General features: G+C 45.1%; 1 protein-coding gene across 1 annotated transcript in view; it reads left to right on the top strand.

Annotated features, from left to right (window-relative positions):
* Positions 1-12,378: 12,378 nt before the first annotated feature.
* dock8 (dedicator of cytokinesis 8) overlaps positions 12,379-21,432 on the top strand; it is a 192,763-nt gene continuing 183,709 nt past the window's right edge. Inside the window, 1 exon segment of the mRNA XM_055632820.1 lies at positions 12,379-12,731. Coding sequence (XP_055488795.1) covers positions 12,682-12,731 — 50 coding nt within the window. The 5' untranslated portion in view covers positions 12,379-12,681.

Raw genomic sequence — 21,432 nt, 5'->3', positions numbered from 1 at the left:
TGACTAAAATTAGAGCACATGGTATTGGGGGTAGGGTGTTGACATGGATAGAAAATTGGTTGGCAGACCAGAAGCAAAGAGTAGGAGTGAACGGATCCTTTTCAGAATGGCAGGCAGTGGCAAATGGAGTGCCGCAAGGCTCGGTGTTGGGGCCGCAACTGTTTACCATATATATTAATTATTTGGAAGTGGGAATTTGGAGCAACACCAGCAAGTTTGCGGATGACACAAAACTGGGTGGCAGTGTGAACTGTGAAAAGGATGTTAGGAGGTTGCAGGGTGACCTGGACAAGTTGAGTGAATGGGCAGATGCAGTATAATATAGATAAATGTGAGGTTATCCACTTTAGCGGCAAAAACAAGGCAGCAGATTATTATCTCAATGGGGTTAGGTTAGGTAAGGTGGAGGTGCAGCGAGACCTGGGCATCCTTGTACACCGGTCACTGAAAGTTGGCTTACAGGTACAGCAGGTAGTGAAGAAAGCTAATGGAATGTTGGCCTTCATAACAAGAGGATTTCAGTATAGGAGTAAAGAGGTTCTTCTGCAGTTGTATAGGGCTCTGGTGAGACCACATCTGGAGTATTGTGCACAGTTTTGGTCTCAGGTTCACGAGATTGATCCCTGGGATGGCGGGACTGTCATTTGAGGAAATATTGAAAATACTAGGCTTGTATTCACTGGAGTTTAGAAGGATGAGGGGCAATCTTATAGAAACGTATAAAATTATAAAAGGACTGGACAAGCTAGATGCAGGAAAAATGTTGGTCGAGTCCAGAACCAGGGGCCACAGTCTTAGAATAAAGGGGAGGTCATTTAAGACTGAGGTGAGAAAAAACTTTTTCACCCGGAGAGTTGTGAATTTATGGAATTCCCTGCCACAGAGGGCAGTGGAGGCTAAGTCACTGGATGGATTTAAGAGAGAGTTAGATAGAGCTCTAGGGGCTAGAGGAGGCTAGAGGAATCAAGGGATATGGGGAGAAGGCAGGCATGGGTTATTGATAGGGGATGATCACAATGAATGGCGGTGCTGGCTCGAAAGGCCGAAAGGCCTCCTCCTGCACCTATTTTCTATGTCTATGTTTCTAAGAATCACGAGTCGGGAATAGTACTAGAGGACTGGAACATTGTAAATGTTATTCTGTTGTTCAAGAAGCAAGCAAAGGAAAAGAGGGGAAATTATAGGCCAGTTAGTCTGACTTCAGTGATTGGTGATAATTTAGAGTCCATTATTAAGGATGAGGTACTTAAAAGCACATGATATAAGCGGCAAGTCAACATGTTTTTATGAATGAGAGATCTTGCCTGACAAATTGGATGGAATTATTTGAGGAAGTAAATAGCAAGATAGACAAAGGAGAGTCAATGGATGGTGTTTACCTGGATTTTCAGCAGGCCTTTCATAAGGTGCCACACGCAAGGCTGCTAAACAAGATGAGAGCCCATGGTATTAGAGGGAAGATACCAGCATCGATGTAAGGTTTGGGAAATCAAGAGTTAAAACTTGGTACCCACTTGTAATGTCTCCATTGTGCTTGCCTGTATTTTCCCTCACTGTTTCTACAAGATACAAGATACAAGATACATTTAATTGTCATTTGGACCCCTTGAGGTCCAAACGAAATGCCGTTTCTGCAGCCATACATTACAAACACATAGACCCAGGACACAACATAATTTACATAAACATCCATCACATCGCTGTGATGGAAGGCCTAATAAACTTATCTCTCCACTGCACTCTCCCCCCCCCCCCCGATGTCAGAGTCAAAGTCAAAGCCCCCGGCTGGCGATGGCGATTGTCCCGCGGCCATTAAAGCCACGCCGGGTGGTGCGAGGTCGCACACCGGGTCTTGGTGTTAGAGCCCCCGGCGTGCGCTCGCAGAGTCCCGCGGCCATTCCAAGCCGCGCGGGGCAGTGATGTAGGCCCCGCTCCAGGAGCTCTTCAACCCCGCAACTCGGGCGGGGGAAGTCGCCGTTGCGAGAGCCCTGAAAAGCGGTCTCCCTCCAGGGAGCCGCGGGCTCCCGGTGCCGCCGTCCACAGACCTGCCGTTGGAGCCTCCGAATCTCCGGTAGCAGCAGCAGCAGCAGCAACAGCAGCGCTCCTCCACCGCTCCACCCGCTCTGGACTCGGCCAGCCCCGCGACGGCGACGGTGAGTCGTAGCACCAGAGTCCGAATGTACTTATGAATGTGGCAGATAACCATCCCCTGTATATTTAAAAACTGATGATCTAAAGGAAATAGCACATTAAAGGTTATCATGCTCCTCTTGTTTTTTCTTACTTTTGTATTCTATCGCAAGCCAAAGCATGAATTTAATTACTTAGACTTGTATGATATAAAGACATCGCTAACTACTTGTAGCAGAGCCTGGCTCCAGCAGACTGGTTCTCTGTGATATCACGTTAATAAAACCTCACAACCTCAAAGTCTGGTTCCGGTAATGTTTCTTTAAGTAAATTCCCTGAAAATAAACTACAGCTTAGCGTTCAATACCGTCATAAATGTATAATGTGAGGTTATTCTCTTTTGTATCAAAAACTGGAAAGTAGACTATTATCTGAATGGTGGCCGATTAGGAAAAGGGGAGCTGCTACGAGACCTGGGTGTCATGGTACACCAGTCATTGAAAGTAGGCATGCAGGTGCAGCAGGCAGTGAAGAAAGCGAATGGTATGTCAGCATTCATAGCAAAAGGATTTGAGTATAAGAGCAGGGATGTTCTTCTGCAGTTGTACAGTGTCTTGGTGAGACCACACCTTGAATATTGCATACAGTTTTGGTCTCCCAATCTGAGGAAAGACGTTCTTGCCATAGAGTGAGTACAGAGAAGGTTCACCAGACTGGGGAAGTCCAGAACGAGGGGTCACAGTTTTAGGGCCGAGGTGAGAAAAACATTTTTCACACAGAGAGTGGTGAATCTCTGGAATTCTCCACCACAGAAGGTGGTTGAGGCTAGTCCATTGGCTATATTTAAGACTGAGTTAGATTGGATAAGGGGATTAGGGGGTATGGAGAGAAGGCAGGTACGGGATACTGAGTTGGATGATCAGTCATGATCATATTGAATGGCGGTGCAGGCTCGAAGGGACGAATGGCCTACTCCTGCACCTATTTTCTATGTTTCTATGTTATCCCCCCCAAGCTGATTACCATTGCCCGAGACGACTGCCTACCCCTTTTCCGGGGTTACGTGCATGCCCAGGAGGTGTTAGAGAGGGACTATGCACGTCCACAGGCATCTGGAGGTTTTGCGGGACTGCTGGGCATTGCGGGGGGTTGAATTAATCCTTGACAAGGAATGTAACATAGTTGTATAATAGTTTATTTAGTATACTTGTTTGTCTTGTATTATGGTAGTGGGTTCTGTTTTGTTTTATTGTATTGTTAATATTATTTTGTAATAATTGAATACATTTTTTGATGTAAAAAAAGGCTGGTTACCAAGCTCACGGACTGGGTCTCTGCACATCTCTCTGCAACTGGATCCTCGACTTCATCATCAACAGGCCACACCCAGTCTGTTCGAATTGGCAGAAACACTTCTTCCTCAATAACACTTCTTCCTCAGGACGGTAACACCTCAAGGCTGTGTACTCAGCCCCCTGCCCTACCCACTCCATACTCACAACTGTATAACTGGTCACAGTGCAAACTCGATCTTCAAGTTCACCGATGACTCCACCATTGTTGGACAAATTACAGATGGTGATGAGTCAGAGTATAGAAGTGAGATCGATCGATTGACCAAATGGTGCCAGCTGAACAACCTGGATCTCAATGTAAGTAAGATCAATGATCTGATTGTGGAGGTTGTAAGAGGAAAGATGAGGACTCACAATCCTGTTTATATCAACAGGTGGAGAGAGTCAAAAACTTAAAAACAGCATATTTTGTCTGAGAGGATTCTCTTGAACTTCTACAGTGGTATAGAAGAGAGCATATTGACTGGTTCCATCATGGCCTGGTTCGGCAACTTGAATGCCCAGGAGCGAAGTTGTGAACACTGCCCAGTCCATCACTGGCTCTGACCTCCTCACCATCGAAGGGATTTAGCGGAGTTGCTGCCTCAAAAAGGTGGCCAGCACCATCAGAGATCCACGCCACCCTGGCCACATTCATTTCACCCCTGCTATCGGGAAGAAGGTACAGGAGCCTGAAAACTGTAACGTCCAGGATCAGGAACAGCAGCTTTCCTACAGTAATTCTGCTGTTAAGCACTACAACCTCAAATAAGCTCTGAACTACATAGACTTTTATTGCACTATTATTGTCTTTCTGTGTATATATATGTATATGTAAGTTTGTGTATACACACTGAATTTTTCTCTTGTTTATTATATAGATTATAGTGTACGATGTTTATATATTCTGTTGTGCTGCTGCCATTAAGAATTTCATTGTTCTATCTGGGACATATGAGAATAATACACTCTTGAATCTCTCTTGAATCTTGGTGCAGAACTCCCAAAAGGTTAATATGCATGTTGAATTGGAAGGCAAATGCAATGTTGGCATTTATTTTGAGAGGACCACAATACAAAAATAGTGATGTAATGCTGAGGCTTTACTAGGCACTGATCAGACTGCATTTGGAGTACTGTCAGCAGTTTTGGGCTATTTTTCTGAGGAGGGATGTGCTGGCTTTGTAGAGGGTCCAGAGGACCTCTCCATTGTTGTCCACACCTGGGAATATAGTCCCTTGGTTCCATCCCTCTACCTAAACAAAGCCAAAAATAATGTATTTTCAGTCCATTCATGGACTACTTCTGATGACTGTTTACAAATATTTAAGAACTGTGGCTGGGTGGATCCATGATTAAAAAAATTAGATATTGATGGCAATTAAATAGGGACATAAATTTAGTTGGGACTAGATCCGGTGCGGCCCCGTTGGGCCCTGTCCCCCTAGGCAATATTCCACCACTGACCCATAGCCCCCAACTGCACAGGCGCAGTTGACGGGTTCCCATTGTGACGCCAGAGATCCCCGTTGTAACGTGAATCATGGCAACCCTCCCCCAACTGCGCCTCACCATCCTTCTTCCTACTCCTATCCTCCTCCATTACCCCTCATCCCCCAGCACTCTCTGCCTCAGAAGACAGTGGAGGCCATTTCTCTGGAGGCTTTCAATAGACAATAGGTGCAGGAGTAGGCCATTTGGCCCTTCGAGCCAGCACTGCCATTCAATGTGATCTTGGCTGATCATCCCCAATCAATACCCCGTTCCTGCCTTCTCCCCATATCCCCTGACTCCACTATTTTTAAGAGCCATATCTAGCTCTCTCTTGAAAGCATCCACCACCCTCTGAGGCAGGTTCTTGAGAGCTAGAGTTAGTGTTAGGATTCGATGGTTAAAGTCACAGTCTGTAGTCAGAGGACAGACAGAAGGGCTGAAAGTAATCAGACCCATGTCTAGATATGCGTTGGCACCCAACAGAGACGGCACATTTTCACGTACCACATAGAAATCCAGGTTGTGGACACGTGAGTTAAGACAGCAGCGTAACTCAACTTGACCGATAGGGTGCACTCGACTTCCAGCGAATGAAACAAGGGATGCTGCTGTTGGAGAAACAGTCTCTGTTTTTCTTAGCTTTTGGAACACAGCCAGGCAAATTACATTGCAGCGAGCACCCAAATACACTTTCAGATACAGAGTTTTGCCATTAATGAGCAGAGCGACATTGGGGTCCAGTTGTTTATGCACTTTGTAAATTAGACAAAGCATGTACATCTTTGTCAACACCTTCGCCAGTAAGAAATTCAATGAATTCATCTTTGGTTGCATGGTCACCATTGAAACTGACCACCAACCTCTGATCAGCATTTTCAACAAACTGATCTACGCCTCAACGACGCCTAGAGTGGATGTTGCTGCAACTTCAAAAATATGACATTGTTCTGATCCACAAATGCGGAAAGGATATGCACCTCGCTGACACTCTCACTCTCGCGAGAATCCACCCTCGCCAGATGATTACTTTATTGTAATGGCCGTGTCTTTTACCCCCTCGTCCTGTATGGAGGATTTAGTTGCCCACACAGCTGCCGACAGTACCCTACGATCACTTACCTCCGTCATCTGGCTGGCCAACAAACACTACAACGTTCCGCTGCCAGTCCGTCTGTGATGAGCGAGTGCTGCAAGATGGCATTATTCTAAAAGGACACAAGGCTGTGTTTCCTGCTTCGCTGCACAACCAGTATTTTAACGCTGTCCATGCAGGGCACCCATGCGCTGAAGCTACTGTCCTATGCATGTTTTACTGGCCTGGCATGGCTGACTACATCACCGAGAATGTGGCATACTGTGCAGTGTGCAACAGCTTGGCACCTCACCAACAAAAGCAACCACTTCTTTCACATCCGGTACCTGCACTCTAGACATGCATATCTAGACATGGGTCTGATTACTTTCAGCCCTTCTGTCTGTCCTCTAACTACAGACTGTGACTTTAACCATCGAATCCTAACACAATACAAGGTTTTGTTTGACGGTAAGCTGGGCAGGTTGCGTGTCAGGTACATGATTACCATTGACCCTGAGGCAATTCCAGTTGTTCGGCCGGCTCATAAAGATTCCCAACGCTATGCAGGACCGTGTTCAAAGTGAACTTAACAGAATGGTGTCTCTCGGTGTGATTACTCCCGTAACTGACCCCTCGGACTGGGTCTCCACCATAGTCATGGCTACCAAGAAGTCAGAAATTAGATACGGATTTGTATCAACCCCAAGTTGAACACAGCAATTAAACGACCCCGCTATCCCATGCGCACTGTGGATGAGATTGCTGCGCAGATGGCTGAGGCAACTGTATTCACGGTGCGAGATGCAAGAGTTCATTCTGGCAGATTTCGCTGGAACATAACTCCTCCAAGTTAACCACTTTCAGCACTCCGTTCGGGCATTATCAATTTCTTCTCCTGTCCTTGGGAATAAGTTCTGCTGGTGAAGTATTTCAACAAGCTATGGAACAATTGTTTGTAGGCTACCCATGCTCCATCGTAGTGGATGATATCCTCATTGCTGGAAGAACGGTCTAAGAACACGATGCCCATCTGACAAAGGTCTTGGATGGTGCCAAGGCCATCAATCTCAAGCTGAACCCTCAAAAATGCAAATTCAGAGTGAATGAGTTGAAATACATAGGCCATATATTTACCAAAGATGGCCTAAAAACTGATCCAGCGAAAACCAGTGCTATCAACGAGCTTCCAGCACCCACAGACATGCTAAGCTTGTAGAGATTCTTTGGCACGGTTAACTATTTGAGCAAATTAATTCTGGGTTTCAGCGAAATATCGGCCCCATTGCACCAGCTTACACACAAAGACACTGCTTGGACTTGGCACAAGCAACAACAGAAAGCGTTCGACACTCTTAAGCAACAGATGTCCAGTGTTCCTACTCTTGCTTACTTTGATCCAAAATTGCCGGTCAAAATTGCCGGTCAAAATTGCCAATTACACTGACTTGTGATGCCTCACAACACGGACTAGGCGCAACCTGTCTTCAAAATGATGGCAACGGCAATAAGCCTGTTGCCTATGCCTTGCTCACCATGACTGACACAGAAAAACGATTTGCCCAAATTGAGAAAGAGCTGTTGGCGGTTGTTTTCGCCTGCAAGAAATTCAACGATTTCATCTTTGGTCACATGGTCACACTGATCTACACTCCCTCTATCTTCCCCCTCCCCCCACTCTCCCTCCTCACCTCCCTATCACTCTCCTCTCCCTCTATCCCCCTGCTCCCCCACTCCTCACCTACCCCTATCCCACCCCCACAATGAAAACCGTAATTTTTTTTTAATTGAAACCTCCCCCCCCTATTTTCCCAACCCCCCATGAAAATTGCTTTTTTTCTTTAAATAACCTAAGCACAATGTTAGCTGTTAATGAAAACGGAAGAGTTCGATTTTTTTTTTTTAAATCGCAATTTTTTATGTGGATGAGATTCGGGATCACATTGTGATGTTGAATGCGGCTGATGGGACGGGCATGAAAATTAGTTTGAAAAGTGACTTTTATAAAGTTTAAAATTGGGGGAGGGGGGTGGGGGAGGGTGTGTGTGTGGGGAAGGGTGTGTGTGGAGAGGGGGGAAGGCGGGAGGGGGAAGGGAGGCTGTGGGTGGGGTAGGGGTGTGTATGAGGGGGAGGGACCCCACTCAGCGGCCACCGGCCGCGGCACCACACAACATCTCCCCACTCCACACAGCAGCTTACCGGACTCCACAGAGCTGCTTTCCCGACTCCACACAGCGGCTTTCCCGACTCCACACAGCGGCTTTCTCAACTCCACACAGCGGCTTTCCCGACTCCACTCTTGCGGGCTCAATCTGAACGGCTTGTTTACTCAGCCCCGCCTCCGGGACTTTATTCTCCAGCGGGTGCCGGAAGGGGCATTACCTTCATGGTGACTGACAGGTGAGAAGACCAATCTGCTGATCTCACGATTTTTTAAACCTTTATAACTTTTCTCATATTTCACCGATTGGAACAAAATTTGGTAGGTTGGAGCAGAGGAGAATAGTGAGTAAGGTGGCAAAAACAATCCTAGAAATATAGGGTAGTGTTTTTGCGTAGATTTAATTACAACGCAGACCGGAAGTTGTCAAGATGAGAGCATTAGTAATAGTATGGAAGATAGAAAGATATATTGACAGATAACAGGAATTGATATCTGATCTTTTCAATGCTGAGAGAATTTTACTGGATATAAACAGGATGTGATTCAAATGATCAAGGAAATGTACGCATTTTAAAATTCTGGCATCAAATGAAAGTCAGATGCAAATTTCCTGAGAAATTACGTATACAACTGTGTTGCCGAAAAGCAGCGACGCAATTTAAGAAATTCTGTTTCCAAGGTTCTAGCGCCATCTGGTGATAACCGTACATATGACCAAAAAATGGATTATCTTGTTAAATCATACAGGATATGAATTAATCCTCACATTCATTTTAAGATTCATTTAACATTCAATAGATTAATTTTATACAACATTTCAAAGTAATAATTTTAAACAATTCTGTCATTGCTTGGGGCATTTAATTATCCAAGGATAAATATTTAACCAGTTACTATGGGACATTGAAATTGTGAAGAAAACAAATCTCTCACCATCAATCACATCTTCCTGTCCCCATTGCCTTCTACTTTCGCTTTTGACCACTCTCTTCACAACTCCTTGGTTCACATCCTTTAGTCTCATCCTCAGTCCCTCATTTGTCTTTCATCCTCCTTTCTCCTCTCACCCAAAGATCTTATAGCTTTGCTATAAGATCTTTGCTCTCACCTCTCTCCTTTCATCCATATCCACCCCCTCTGGCTTTGTATTTCATTCCTCCTCTCTTTTTACCTGACACACTTTTGCCACCTTTTCACCAGTTATCTTTGTCAGCTAGAGGAGTCAAATCCATGCCAAGATGTCCCATGTAAGCACTTCCCACCTGCCCACATTTGGCCCATATCCCTCTAAACCTTTCCTGTCCATGTACCTGTCTAATTGTCTTTAAAATTGTTGTTATAATACCTGCCTCAACTACCTCTTCCATATGACCATCACTCTCTGTGTGAAAGAGTTGTCCCTCAGGCTCTTATTAATTGCTTCCCTTCCCACCTTAACTCTACATCCTCTGATTCATGATTTCCCTACTCTGGCCAAAAGACTTGTGCATTCACGCTATCTACTCCCCTTATGATCTAATACACCTCTATAAGTTCATCCCTCAGCCACCTGCACGCCAAGGAATAAATTTCTAGCCTGCCCAACAACTCCCTCAAGTCCTGGCAACATCCTCTTAAATCTTCTCTGCACTCCAGCTTAATAACCTCCTTCCTATAGCAGGGTGACCAAAGCTGAACACAATGCGGCCTCACCAATGTCTTGTACAACTGTAACATAAGATCCCAACTTCTATACTCAATATCCTGAAGAAGGCCAATGTACCGAAAGCTTTCTTGACCACTCTAACCACCTGTGATGCCAACATCAAGGAACTATGTACCTGCACTCCTAGATCCCTCTGCTCTACAACACTCTACAAGGCCCTGCTATTCATTGTAAAGGTCCTGTCCTGTTTTGGCTTTCCAAAATGCAACACCTCGCACTTCATTCTTTATCTCAGAGCTGACACAGTGATGGGGTAGATTTTTTTCCAAAAATAAACTTTATTTCGAATAAAAATATATACTCTTCAGGCATTCTCAGTGTCTATACATTCATTCGTATCATACTTAGTGGCGATTGCACCTATCTTTAGAGGAAACATCATTGTCATTCATGTGGTCCCCTGGGGTGATATCCCTTCCTTTGCTTGAGGATGTCCCCATTGGACTCAGATGACTGGCACATTGTGTGACATTGGTGCCAGGCCTATCCTTTGCAACACTGTGGACAGGTTGAACCTCAGGACATAATGACACTTGATTTAAGTCATAATCAGAGTGACACAGGGTGGAAACAGACCCTTCGGCCCAACTTGCCCACACTGGCCAACATATCCCAGCTACACTAGTCCCACCAACCTGCGTTTGGTCCATATCCTTCCAAACCGGTCCTATCCATGTATCTGTCTAACTGTTTCTTAAATGTTGGGATAGTCCCTGCCTCAACTACCTCCTCTGGCAGCTTGTTCCATACACCCACCACCCTTTGTGTGAAAAAAGTAGCCTCAGATTCCTATCAAATCTTTTCCCCTCACCTTAAACCTATGTCTTATGCAATTGCAACATGACCCCCCAACTTCAATACCCCTAGAAGGAATAGAATTAGCCATTCCAGCCCATCAAGTCTATTCTGCCATTCAATCATGGCTGATATATCTCTCCATCCTAACTGCATTCTACTGCCTTCTCCCCATTACTTCTAACGCCAGTATTAATCAAGAATCTTTCTCTCAGCCTTAAAAATATCCACTGACTGCCTCTGTAGCCTTTTATGGCAAGGAATTCCACAGATTCACCACACTCCGACTAAAGAAATTTCTCCTCATCCCCTTCCTAAAAGAAAGTCTTTTAATTCTGAGGCTATGACCTCTAGTTCTAGACTCCCCCACTAGTGCTAACATCCTCTCCACATCCACTCTATCCAAGCCTTTCACTATTCTGTATGTTTCAATGCCCCCCCCTCATTCTTCTAAACTCAAGCGAGTACAGGCCCAGTGCCGACAAACACTCATCGTAGGTTAACCTACTCATTCCTGGGATCATTCTTGTAAAGCTCCTCTGGACCCTCTCCAGAGCCAGCACATCCTTCCTTAGATATGGTGCCCAAAATTGCTCACAATATTCTGAATACGGCCTAAAGGGCCTGTGCCACTGTACGGGGTAATTCAAGAGTTCTCCCGGGTTTCCCGATTCGAACACGGAGAATTGCGGTAATAGCCGTTCGTAGGCACTCGGGGCTCTCGTGGACATTTTTCACAGTGCTGAAAAAATTTCACGAGTTACCGCATTTCCCGAGTATCTGCCGTTAGCATTACGAGCTGCTACGAGACATCCACGAGCTCCGACGTAGCCGCTACGTACATTCTACATACTTACCACGAGTTTGATTTTTTTTAAACTCGGGAGAGCTCTTGAATTACCTCGGGACAGGCCCTTTACCAGTCCATTATAGAGCATTACATCCCCATTTTTGTACACAAACCCTCTTGAAATAAATGCTAGCATGGAGTTTGCTTTATTTACTACCAATTTGACTTGCAGATTAATTTTTTGGGAATCCTGCACCAGCACTCCCAAGTCCCTTTGCACCTCCGATTTCTGGATTCTCTCCCTATTTAGAATATAGTCTACGCCTTTATTCCTACCACCAAAATGCATGACTCCACACTTTGCTACACTATATTACATCTGCCACTTCTCTGTGCACTCCCCCAACCTGTCCAAGTCCTTCTGCAGAATCCTTGCTTTCTCTACACTACCTGACCTTCCACCTATTTTCGTATCATCCGAAGTTCCTACATGCTTTGACTCCACGCATAGCCTGATGCTGCCACACATGTAAGTGTCAATTAGGATGAGGGCGATGTTAGGCACGCTTTTGCTCCTATTGTCTATGGACTTGTACTCTGTACGGACTCTGCAGAAGGACTTGGACGGGGCAGTGAATTTCACCACTGAGAATTGGCTCCTGTGAAATGGAATGGCGTCAAGGTCTCACTTTGGACTTTTATTTTCCAGAGCAGTTTTGTACACCAAGGGCATGTTGTTTTGTGGGGGTTAAACTTAAGACTCGTTCTCCCCTATACTTCAGTGAACATGTTGATCACAGTCCCTAAATGCACACAGAAGCAAATGTTTTCTGTATACTGCGGTTGAATGACTAAGGTTGGGTTGACCTTGGTTAAGCACTTTATTCTATTAGTGCAGCTTGTCTGCATGTGTGTAAGAGAGATAGAGACTTATCTGAAAGAGCTGAACACAAATCTGAATTTCATACAGCAGAATGCAAATTCAATATGTTCTCTGTGAAGTAACTGGTCTCTTTCATCTCGACCAGCTGACTTGGCCAGTACACGAACCATCCCCCCTCGTGCACAATTGGCTCTGGCCCGGGAGCGAAAGGTGAAAATGCGGAAGTTTCCACCCGGGCTGGGTATTTTCATATTTAGATCACAGCCTTAACATTGGTCTCCAGCTGGATTTCCGGGGACATAAACTCAACATCGATGGCGACTTTAAATTCGGAGCGGAGAGCTTTCGTGCAGAAGATCAACAGGTGAGCGGTTTGTACATGCTTCGGGCAGTGACTGCGTGAAGGCTGACTGTACAACATGTAGCAAGCATAGTGGCTGCGAACAGCCAGGGATTTCATGCTGCAAAGCCATTTACACCAGCGCTGCGTTATTCACCATATGTATTTTTCCCGTTAAAACCTGCCATTACTTTTAGGATTTAGTTTTTTTTTATAAACGAGTCCGTTTTCAAAGTCGGTATTGTGTTTTACGACCGTACGAGTCAAGTGTTTCGACTGATTGCACTTAACGCGTAAAACCTTAAATTCACGGGAAAGCACAGACCATTGATTCCTCCACAACAGCGAGTCTCGAGCTCCTTCAACTAGACCTCAAACTCCTTCAACGTAGATTGAGAGCAAGTGCGAAATGGAAACACACCCATAAAGCACAATTTAACTGGAGGATGAATGTCATTTAATGGGTCTTGGTGTGCATACAGTTAGGAACGTACGTAGCATTCTCACTTTTGGTCAGGTTTTAAATTCAAGTGCCAATCGCAAACTAAGATTAGTCTTTGGGATTCAGTGTGGCGCTGGGTTGCTTTAATAGAACATACAACAGTGCAGCACAGGAACGGGCCCTTCGGTCCATAATGTATGTTTGTGTCAAACATGATGCCAACTTGAACTGATTTAATCTGCCTGTACATGACCCACCCCCCTCTCTCTATTCCCTGCACTTCCATGCACTTCCATGTGCCTAAGTAAAAGCCTCATAAATGCCACTTTTGGTCTATTCCTCCTTCACCAGGACTGAAAAGCGTTCCAGGCCCCCACTAGTCTGTGTATAAAGAAATGCCCTGTACATCTCCATTAAACATTCCCCCTTTCACCGTAGAACTATGCAGCAGAGGACATTTCTACTCTGGGGGAAAAGGTTCTGACTGTCTACCCTATCTGTCTCTCTCATAATTTTATATACTCCCCTCAGCCTCCTTTTGCTCTGGTATTATATTTAATTCTTCACATGCTTAAATTATAATGTTTTAGTTTTAATTGTGTACTGTATATATTGTGTTATTATTGCGAGTAAAGCACTATGGCAAATTCCTTGTATGTATACATATTTGGTGAATAAAATGTATTCAATTCAATTCAAAACCTTCTACATTCCAGAGAGTCTTGCTGGAATTGTCCCTGCATTTTACAACCAGTTAAACCATGGTTAACTGAAGATCAAAAACACGGCAGCTGTTAGACATCTGAAATAAAATCAGAAAGTGCATCTATGCTGAACTCTTGGGGGAAAAAAACAGTTTCTCTTTCCATATATGCTGGCTGATCTGCTGTGCATTCCCAGCATTTTCTGTTTAAAAAAAGAGTTCAACCACGGCCTGTTCTGCCTGATTGCCGTCAGGCCATGGTGCATGTGGAGAGGTTGGTGCTCTTTGTGGGAGAATCGTTTAAAAATACGGAGTCACTTGTGTGAGTTGCAGATGAGGTGATTTTTTTTGTTGTTGTTTTTACTCAGACTTTCGTAGGTTTACGGAAGCAAGGTCTTTGAAGGAGAGATATACAACAAGGAGTGGAATGTTATTGCAGGCAGACTGGAATGCAGAACTCTGTTTTCACTCAGACCTTAGAAACATACAAAATAGGTGCAGGGGTAGGCCATTCGGCCCTTTGAGCCAGCACCGCCATTCAATATGATCATGGCTGATCAACCAAAATCAGTACCCCATTATGGCTTTTTCCCCATATCCCTTGATTCCCTTAGCCCTAAGAGCTAAATCTAACACTCTCTTAAAAACATCGTGAATTGGCCTCCACTGCCAGATTTGCAACTCACTGTAAAAAAAAATTGCTCACCTAAATGGACGACCTCTTATTCTTAAAATGTGACCCCTGGTTCCAGACTCCTCCAACATCGGGAAGATTTTTCCTGCATCTACCCTGTCCAATCCTCTAAGAATTTTATATGTTTCTATAAGATATCCTCTCATCCTTCTAAATTCCAGTGAATACAAGCCCAGTCGACCCATTCGTTCATCACATGTCAGTCCTGCCATCCTGGGATCCTCCGCTGCACTCCCTCAATAGCAATAATGTCCTTCCTCAAATTAGGAGACCAAAATTGCACACAATACTCCAGGTGTGGTCTCAGCAGGGCACTGTACAACTGCAGGACCTCCTTGCTCCTAAACACAAATCTTCTCGCAATGAAGCATGCAGGCCAGCTTGCCATTAGCTTTCTTCACTGTCTGCTGTACCTGCATGCTTACTTTCAGTAACTGATGTACAAGCATACCCAGGCCTCATCCCCTTCTCCTAATCTGACACATTCAGATAATAATCTGCCTTCCTGTTCTTGCCACCAAAGTCGATAACACATTATCCGCACATTATACTGCATCCACATTATACTGCATCTGCCATGCTTCTGCCCACTCACCCAACCTATCCAAGTCACCTTGCTGCCTCAAAGCATCCTCCTTGCAGCTTACACTACCACCCAGGTTTGTGTCATCTGCAAACTTAGAGAGTTTACATTTAATTCCCTTGTATAAATCATTAATACATTTGTAAACAACTGGATTCCCAGCACCGAGCCCTAACTATAAGGGATCTACATTTGTCTTCACTAATCTTTTCCTTTTTACATACCAAAATAAACTTTTACATTCAATTTTTATATTCCCCGCAATCTTTCTTTCATGCTCTTTTCCCCCCCCCCTCTTAATTAACATTTTTGCCCTCCTCTGTCTAAATTTCACCCAGTCCTCTGGTTTACCTCTTCATCTGGCCAATTTATATTCCTCTTCCTTTGATTTAACACTATCCTTGACTTCCCTCGTCAGCTAAGGTTGAGCCGCCTTCCCAGTTTTATTTTTTCACCGGACAGGGATGAACAATTTCTAGAGTTCATCCATGCAGTCTTTAAATCTTTGCCATTGTATCTGCACGCTTTCAGTATAATTTGCCAGTTTATCCTATCCAATTCCCGTCTCAAACCTTCAAAGTCTCCGTTATTCAAGTTCAGGACCCTAGTCTTCAGGGCTCGAAATTAACGGTTGCCCGGGTGCCATTGACCACTCAAAGCGCCGCCAGGCAACCTAAACACCGAGCCATTTTGCCCGGCTTGGCAACCAGATACTGGTTTGTACTGAAGATAGACACAAAAAACTGGAGTAACTCTGCGGGTCAGGCAGCATACCTGGAGAAAAGGAACGCGACGTTTTGTGTTTGCGGTGACGGCTGTATTGCGTGGGCAAGATGCTAGGTGCGGGGTGGTGAAGGGTCGCAGCGAATGACGGCCCCCGAACAATGGCTTCAACCCGCTAACCAAAGATCATATAGCAGAGCTCCGCTATAGGGTCTTTGTCGCTAACGGCGCTTTTAAAAAAAAAACCCTCCCGCACGCCGAGGAGGGAGGGAGGGGGAGGCCTCAGCGTGCGGGAGGTTTGTTTTGAAAGCGGTTTTCGCCGTTAGCGGGATTGGTGTCGCGGCCGCTGCTGTGCGGGAGCCGTCATTCTCTCCGACACTTCTGAAGCAGCTGCACTATAGATCCTGTAGCTATAGGATCTTTGAGCTGCACCGCTCGGCCCCGCACCTTGCTGTTGGCTGGCGGAGGAGGGAGGCGGTGGCGAGGAAATCCCAACGGCCAAGGCAGCGGGCGATGTTGTCCGAGGAGCACTGACCTTCCTTCCTCCCCACCTCACCCCCCTTCTCTCTCTCGTACGCCCCCTCCACCCCCCCTTTACCCTGGGATCCCTCCTCTACATCCGGCACTGATCCCCATTCCCGCCTCTATTCAGTCCTCACTGACATCCCCTGAGCTCCCCTCCCCATCCCCCCCCTCCCCCCCCCCCCCCCCCCCAAATCTATTCATCCTGCGCTGATCACCCTATCCACCTCGCATTGATTCTCCTGCCACCCCCCACCCCCCCCCCCCCCCCCATCCATCCTGCACTGGTTCCCCAATTCACCCTGTACTTACCCCTTTCCCATCCATCCTGCACTTTTCCTCCATCCATCCTGTACTGATCCCCCATCCATCCTGTACTAATCCACGCATTTATCCCATACTGACCCTCCCTCCATTCACCCTGCACCTTCCCCCATTCATCCTGTAGTGATTTCCCATTCATCCTGCACAGACCCTCCGGTCCACCATGTACTGACCACTCCCCCCCAAAGCATCCTGCGCTGATCTCTTTGCTGCATGTCATTGTGGGATATATCATGTTTTGATTGGTGAATGTTTAGTTTATGACTTTATTTGAAGCAGAAATAATATGTGAATGCTTCATTGAGTATAATTCCGACTGGTAACTACGCACTTTATCCGAGCACGTTATCGCACGCGTCATGTAAGCCATCTTAAATGACCACCTAAACTGTCATTTGGCAACCTAAAAAGCTACCAAGGTTGCCCGGCTGGCAACAGGGAAAAAAAGTTAAGCAAGAGCCCTGCTAGTCCCTAAATTAACCGTGTCACTCTCCATCCCATTGCAGAATTCCACCATATTATGGTCACTGTTGCCCGAGGAGCCTTGCACACCAAGTCTAGGATAGCTTGCCCTCTCGTCGGTTCCTCAACATATTGCTTTAAAAATCCATCCCATATACATTCAAGAGAGAGTTAGAGCTCCTAAAGATAGCGGAGTCAAGGGATATGGGGAGAAGGCAGGAACGGGATACTGATTGTGGAACATCAGCCATGATCACATTGAATGGCGGTGCAGGCTCGTATGGCACATTTATATGTAGATTAAAGTCACATGATAAGCACTGTACCTTTGTTACACGCATCCCTAATTTTTTGCTTGATGCTACCCCCAACCTCCCTATTGTTGTTTGGTGGTCTGTATACAACTCCACCAAGCATTTTCTGCCCTTGGCTATTACCGATTCTACAGCATTCAAGATAATGTGACTCCTTGCTATTGCATTAATCTCCTCTTTAACTAGCAATGCCACCCCATCTCCTCTTCCTTTCTGTCTATCCTTCCTGAATAGGACTACCATGCACCATCTTCCGAATGGCAGATCAGGCTTGAAGGGCCAAGTGGCCTTACTCCTGTGCCTAATTTATATATTCAAATATCAAATTGTCTGGTTCATAAGATTATGTGAGAGGAATAGAATTAGGCCATTCAGCCCATCAAATCTACTCCGTCATTCAATCATGTCTGATCTATCTCTCCCTCCTAACCCCATTCTCCTGCCTTCTCCCCATAATCTCTGACACCCATACTAATCAAGAATCTATCTATCTTTGCCTTAAATATATCCACTGACTTTGCTTTTACAGCCTTCTGTGGCAAAGAATTCTACAGATTCACCAACCTCTGACTAAAGAAATCCCTCCTCATCTCCTTCCTAAAAGAATGTCCTTTAATTCTGGGGTGGAAGATTGCAACCTTCACGTGGTCCGCCCTGTTTCGACTAATGCAATCAACTCGACATGCACAAACGGAAGATCAAATAGAACGGGTAACGTTTACGTTACCTATTTCCTTCGCTCCATAGATGCTCCTGTACCCGCTGAGTTTCTCCAGCATTTTTGTGTACCTTCGATTTTCCAGCCTCTGCAGTTCCTTCTTGAACATCAAATAGAACAAGTTGTCCTGCAATTTTAGGCTGTGCACGCCACATGAACGAAGAAGAAGTCCTTTAATTCTGAGATGACTAGTCCTAGATCCTCCCACGAGTGGAAACATCATCTCCACATCCACTCTATTCAAGCTTTTCACCAAACTGTACGTTTCAATGAGGTCCCCCCTCATTCTTCTAAACTCCAGTGATTATAGGCCCAATGCCGTCAAACGCTCATTGTAGGTTAACATACTCATTCCTGGGATCATTCTTGTACACCTCCTCTGGACCCTCTCCAGAGTCAGCACATCCTTCCTCAGATATGGTGCCCAAAGTTGCTCAAAAAATTCCAAATGCAGCCCGACCAGTGCTTTATAGAGCCTCAGCATTACATCCCTGTTTTTGTATACAAGCTCTTTTGAAATAAATGCTAGCATTGCATTTGCATTATGGTTATATAATCCCTTTTGTGAGAAGGAACGTGATCGTGCTTGCTTAAAGATAAGTCAGTTGATTTGCGAATCCATTGATTTGGTAAGTGTTGTGAGGCAAATGAAAAATTCTAATTTACTTAAACTTTATTTAAGCTTTAAGCAACTCATTTCTGTAATACACATCTTCAAAGCGCCTGGAAATTATCGCTGATTCTGCAGGCCTCGCCTCTCCCAGTAAAAAAGGTTCTCCCTGAACTTCTTGTTGGATTTATTACTATCTTGTATTATTCGGGTTCACAGCCTCGAAGAACAAATATCTACCCTAGCACATCCTTTTATAATCTTGCATAACTCAATCAGTTCACTCCTTACATTTTTTGGAGACTTGCCTCAGACTGCCAATTTTTATCTGAGGTTGAAAACTCGAAGTTCTAGTGTGATTCAAATAAATCTACCTTCACCATCAAAATTGTCGGCAATACTCTGTGTTGGTCAAACTAAGGTAATATAACTTCTGCTTTCCAAATCTTTTTGTTAGAAATTAACTCCAATACTTTGTTTGCATTTTATGGCCTTGCTGTGAATGTGTGTTTGATCCTCTTTCCTCTGAGGGCTATGTGGTTTCTGTATTTTTCCTCCAAAATGCACCTCCTCAACTCAAAAATACATTTGTCAATGCACATTTTATTCTGCAAGTTTACTAAAATCTAATTTGTTACAGTGCTTTTCCATATTAACCAATTTTGGTTTTGGCTGGAAATTATTTTAATGTACATTGAATCTGTGTCCAACTCATTTTGAAACAAGTTTTCTATCCATTCTGGATATCTATCCGAATGAAGCTAAACTAATCCTGGATGGACGGAGTATAATTGCAGAGTCAGGATATGATAGAAAACTTAGCAGCATAGTAAATATTGAATCGGCTTGTATTAAGCTTCAAGAAAACTTAAAATGGGGAAATGGACACACAGCAGATGTAATTAAATATGGATAATGTGTGACACATTGTGAAACGAGGCATCGTGATTTAAATGCCACTACATGGTATGGGATGCTAGAGCGGAAACATTTGTATACTCTTAGATATTGAAAGATAACGGGGAACTTTCATAAACCAGATAAGGGAATGTTGGAGGCACAAGTGACTACAGACGTTAGGATCTGAAACAAAATGTAAAAATATGCAGGAGAAACAGAGCAGGGCAAGCAGTATCTCTTCCTAAAATGCTGACCCATCCCCCTGCTGAACCAACTGAATTCCTCTAGAAAATTGTTTTTTTGCTAAAGGAATCTTAGCTTTGTAAATAAGGGGATTGAATGTATAAATATGAACAAATTGCTAATGATGCCTTGACTGGAATAAAAGTAAAAACAGAAAATAGCAGAAGCACTCATTAGATCAATCATCACCGGTGGAAAGAGAAACAGAGTTAACATTTGGGTGAAAGACTCTTCGTCAGCTGTTGAATTATGGGCAACGCATATTTGAGGAAAGATTTCATCAGGTCTTGGATAGGGTTCAGAGGATTTACACAAGGATCTTACCAGGGGCAAGAGATTTCTGGGGTGTATGGATTGCATTGTGAAGCAAGACGGCACATCTACTTCCTACTTACAATACAATACAATACAATACAAATTTATTATCATTTGAGCCCCAGTGAGACCCAAACGAAATGTTGTTTCCACAGCCATACAAACAAAGACACTGTCTTACAGACATACACATAATTAAATTCACACAAACATCCATCACAGTGAAGCCACTGTGATGGAAGGCAAGTCTTTTCTCTCCCCTGTTCTCCGTGTCTCTCCCGATGTCCAAGCCCCAGGCGGGCGATGATAAGTCCCACGGCCATTTTAGGCCGCGCGGGGCGATTTACGGCCCCGCTCCTGGTCTGAAAGTCCAAGGCTGGAACCCCCACGGGCGATGGCGAGTCCCACGGCCATAAAGCCGTGCCGGGTGATGTACTGTCCCGGTCCGGGTTGTTCCAACCCCGTGACACCGGCTGGAGAAGTCGCGTTGCGGGAGCTCCGGGAAGCGGTCTCTCTCTCTCCTCCCAGACCCGCGAGCTCCCGATGTCCCAGTCCACCGGACCTGCGGCTGCGTTGCTGGAGCCTCCGAGCCCCAGGAGTCGAGTCGCAGCAGCGAGTCACCACCGCTCCCCACGCTCCGAGGCCGGCCAGCCCCACGATGGTGAGTCCGCAGATCCGCAGCTCCGCAGTCTCCCGAGCCCCCGGGTCGTTCAGGCTGGAGGCCGCTCCACGGTGCTAGGCCCCAACGACAGCCGAAACCCGACAGGGAAAAAGTCGGGTCTCCCGGACAGGGAAGAGACTTAAACAGTTTCCCCCTTTCCCCCCCCCCCCCCCCCCCCCCCCCGCCCCCCAATTTACACATTTAAAAATACTATTAAAAAACACCAGACACTACATTTAACTAGACAAAAAATAAAAAAAAGACAGACAGGCTGTAGGGGCCGCTGCAACGGGTGAGTCGCGCCGCCAACTTACAACAAGGAAAAGTGAAGAAGACCATAATAGAGATGTCAAAACGGATTAATCTTGAGGGAACAAATAGGGAATATTGTTTGACATGTAGATGTCTAACTAGATGTCTAACATACATTATAAATATTTAATGGAAAGAATAGATGCTGATTAACACCCATGATAGACACAGCTGGTAGACTCAGCAGGTCAGGCAGCAT

Source organism: Leucoraja erinacea, chromosome 3, assembly GCF_028641065.1.
Source record: "Leucoraja erinacea ecotype New England chromosome 3, Leri_hhj_1, whole genome shotgun sequence".
NCBI classification, from domain to species: Eukaryota; Metazoa; Chordata; class Chondrichthyes; order Rajiformes; family Rajidae; genus Leucoraja; species Leucoraja erinaceus.
The sequence above is the reverse complement of the archived record's forward strand: the minus strand, read 5'-3'. Positions and strand labels throughout refer to the sequence as shown.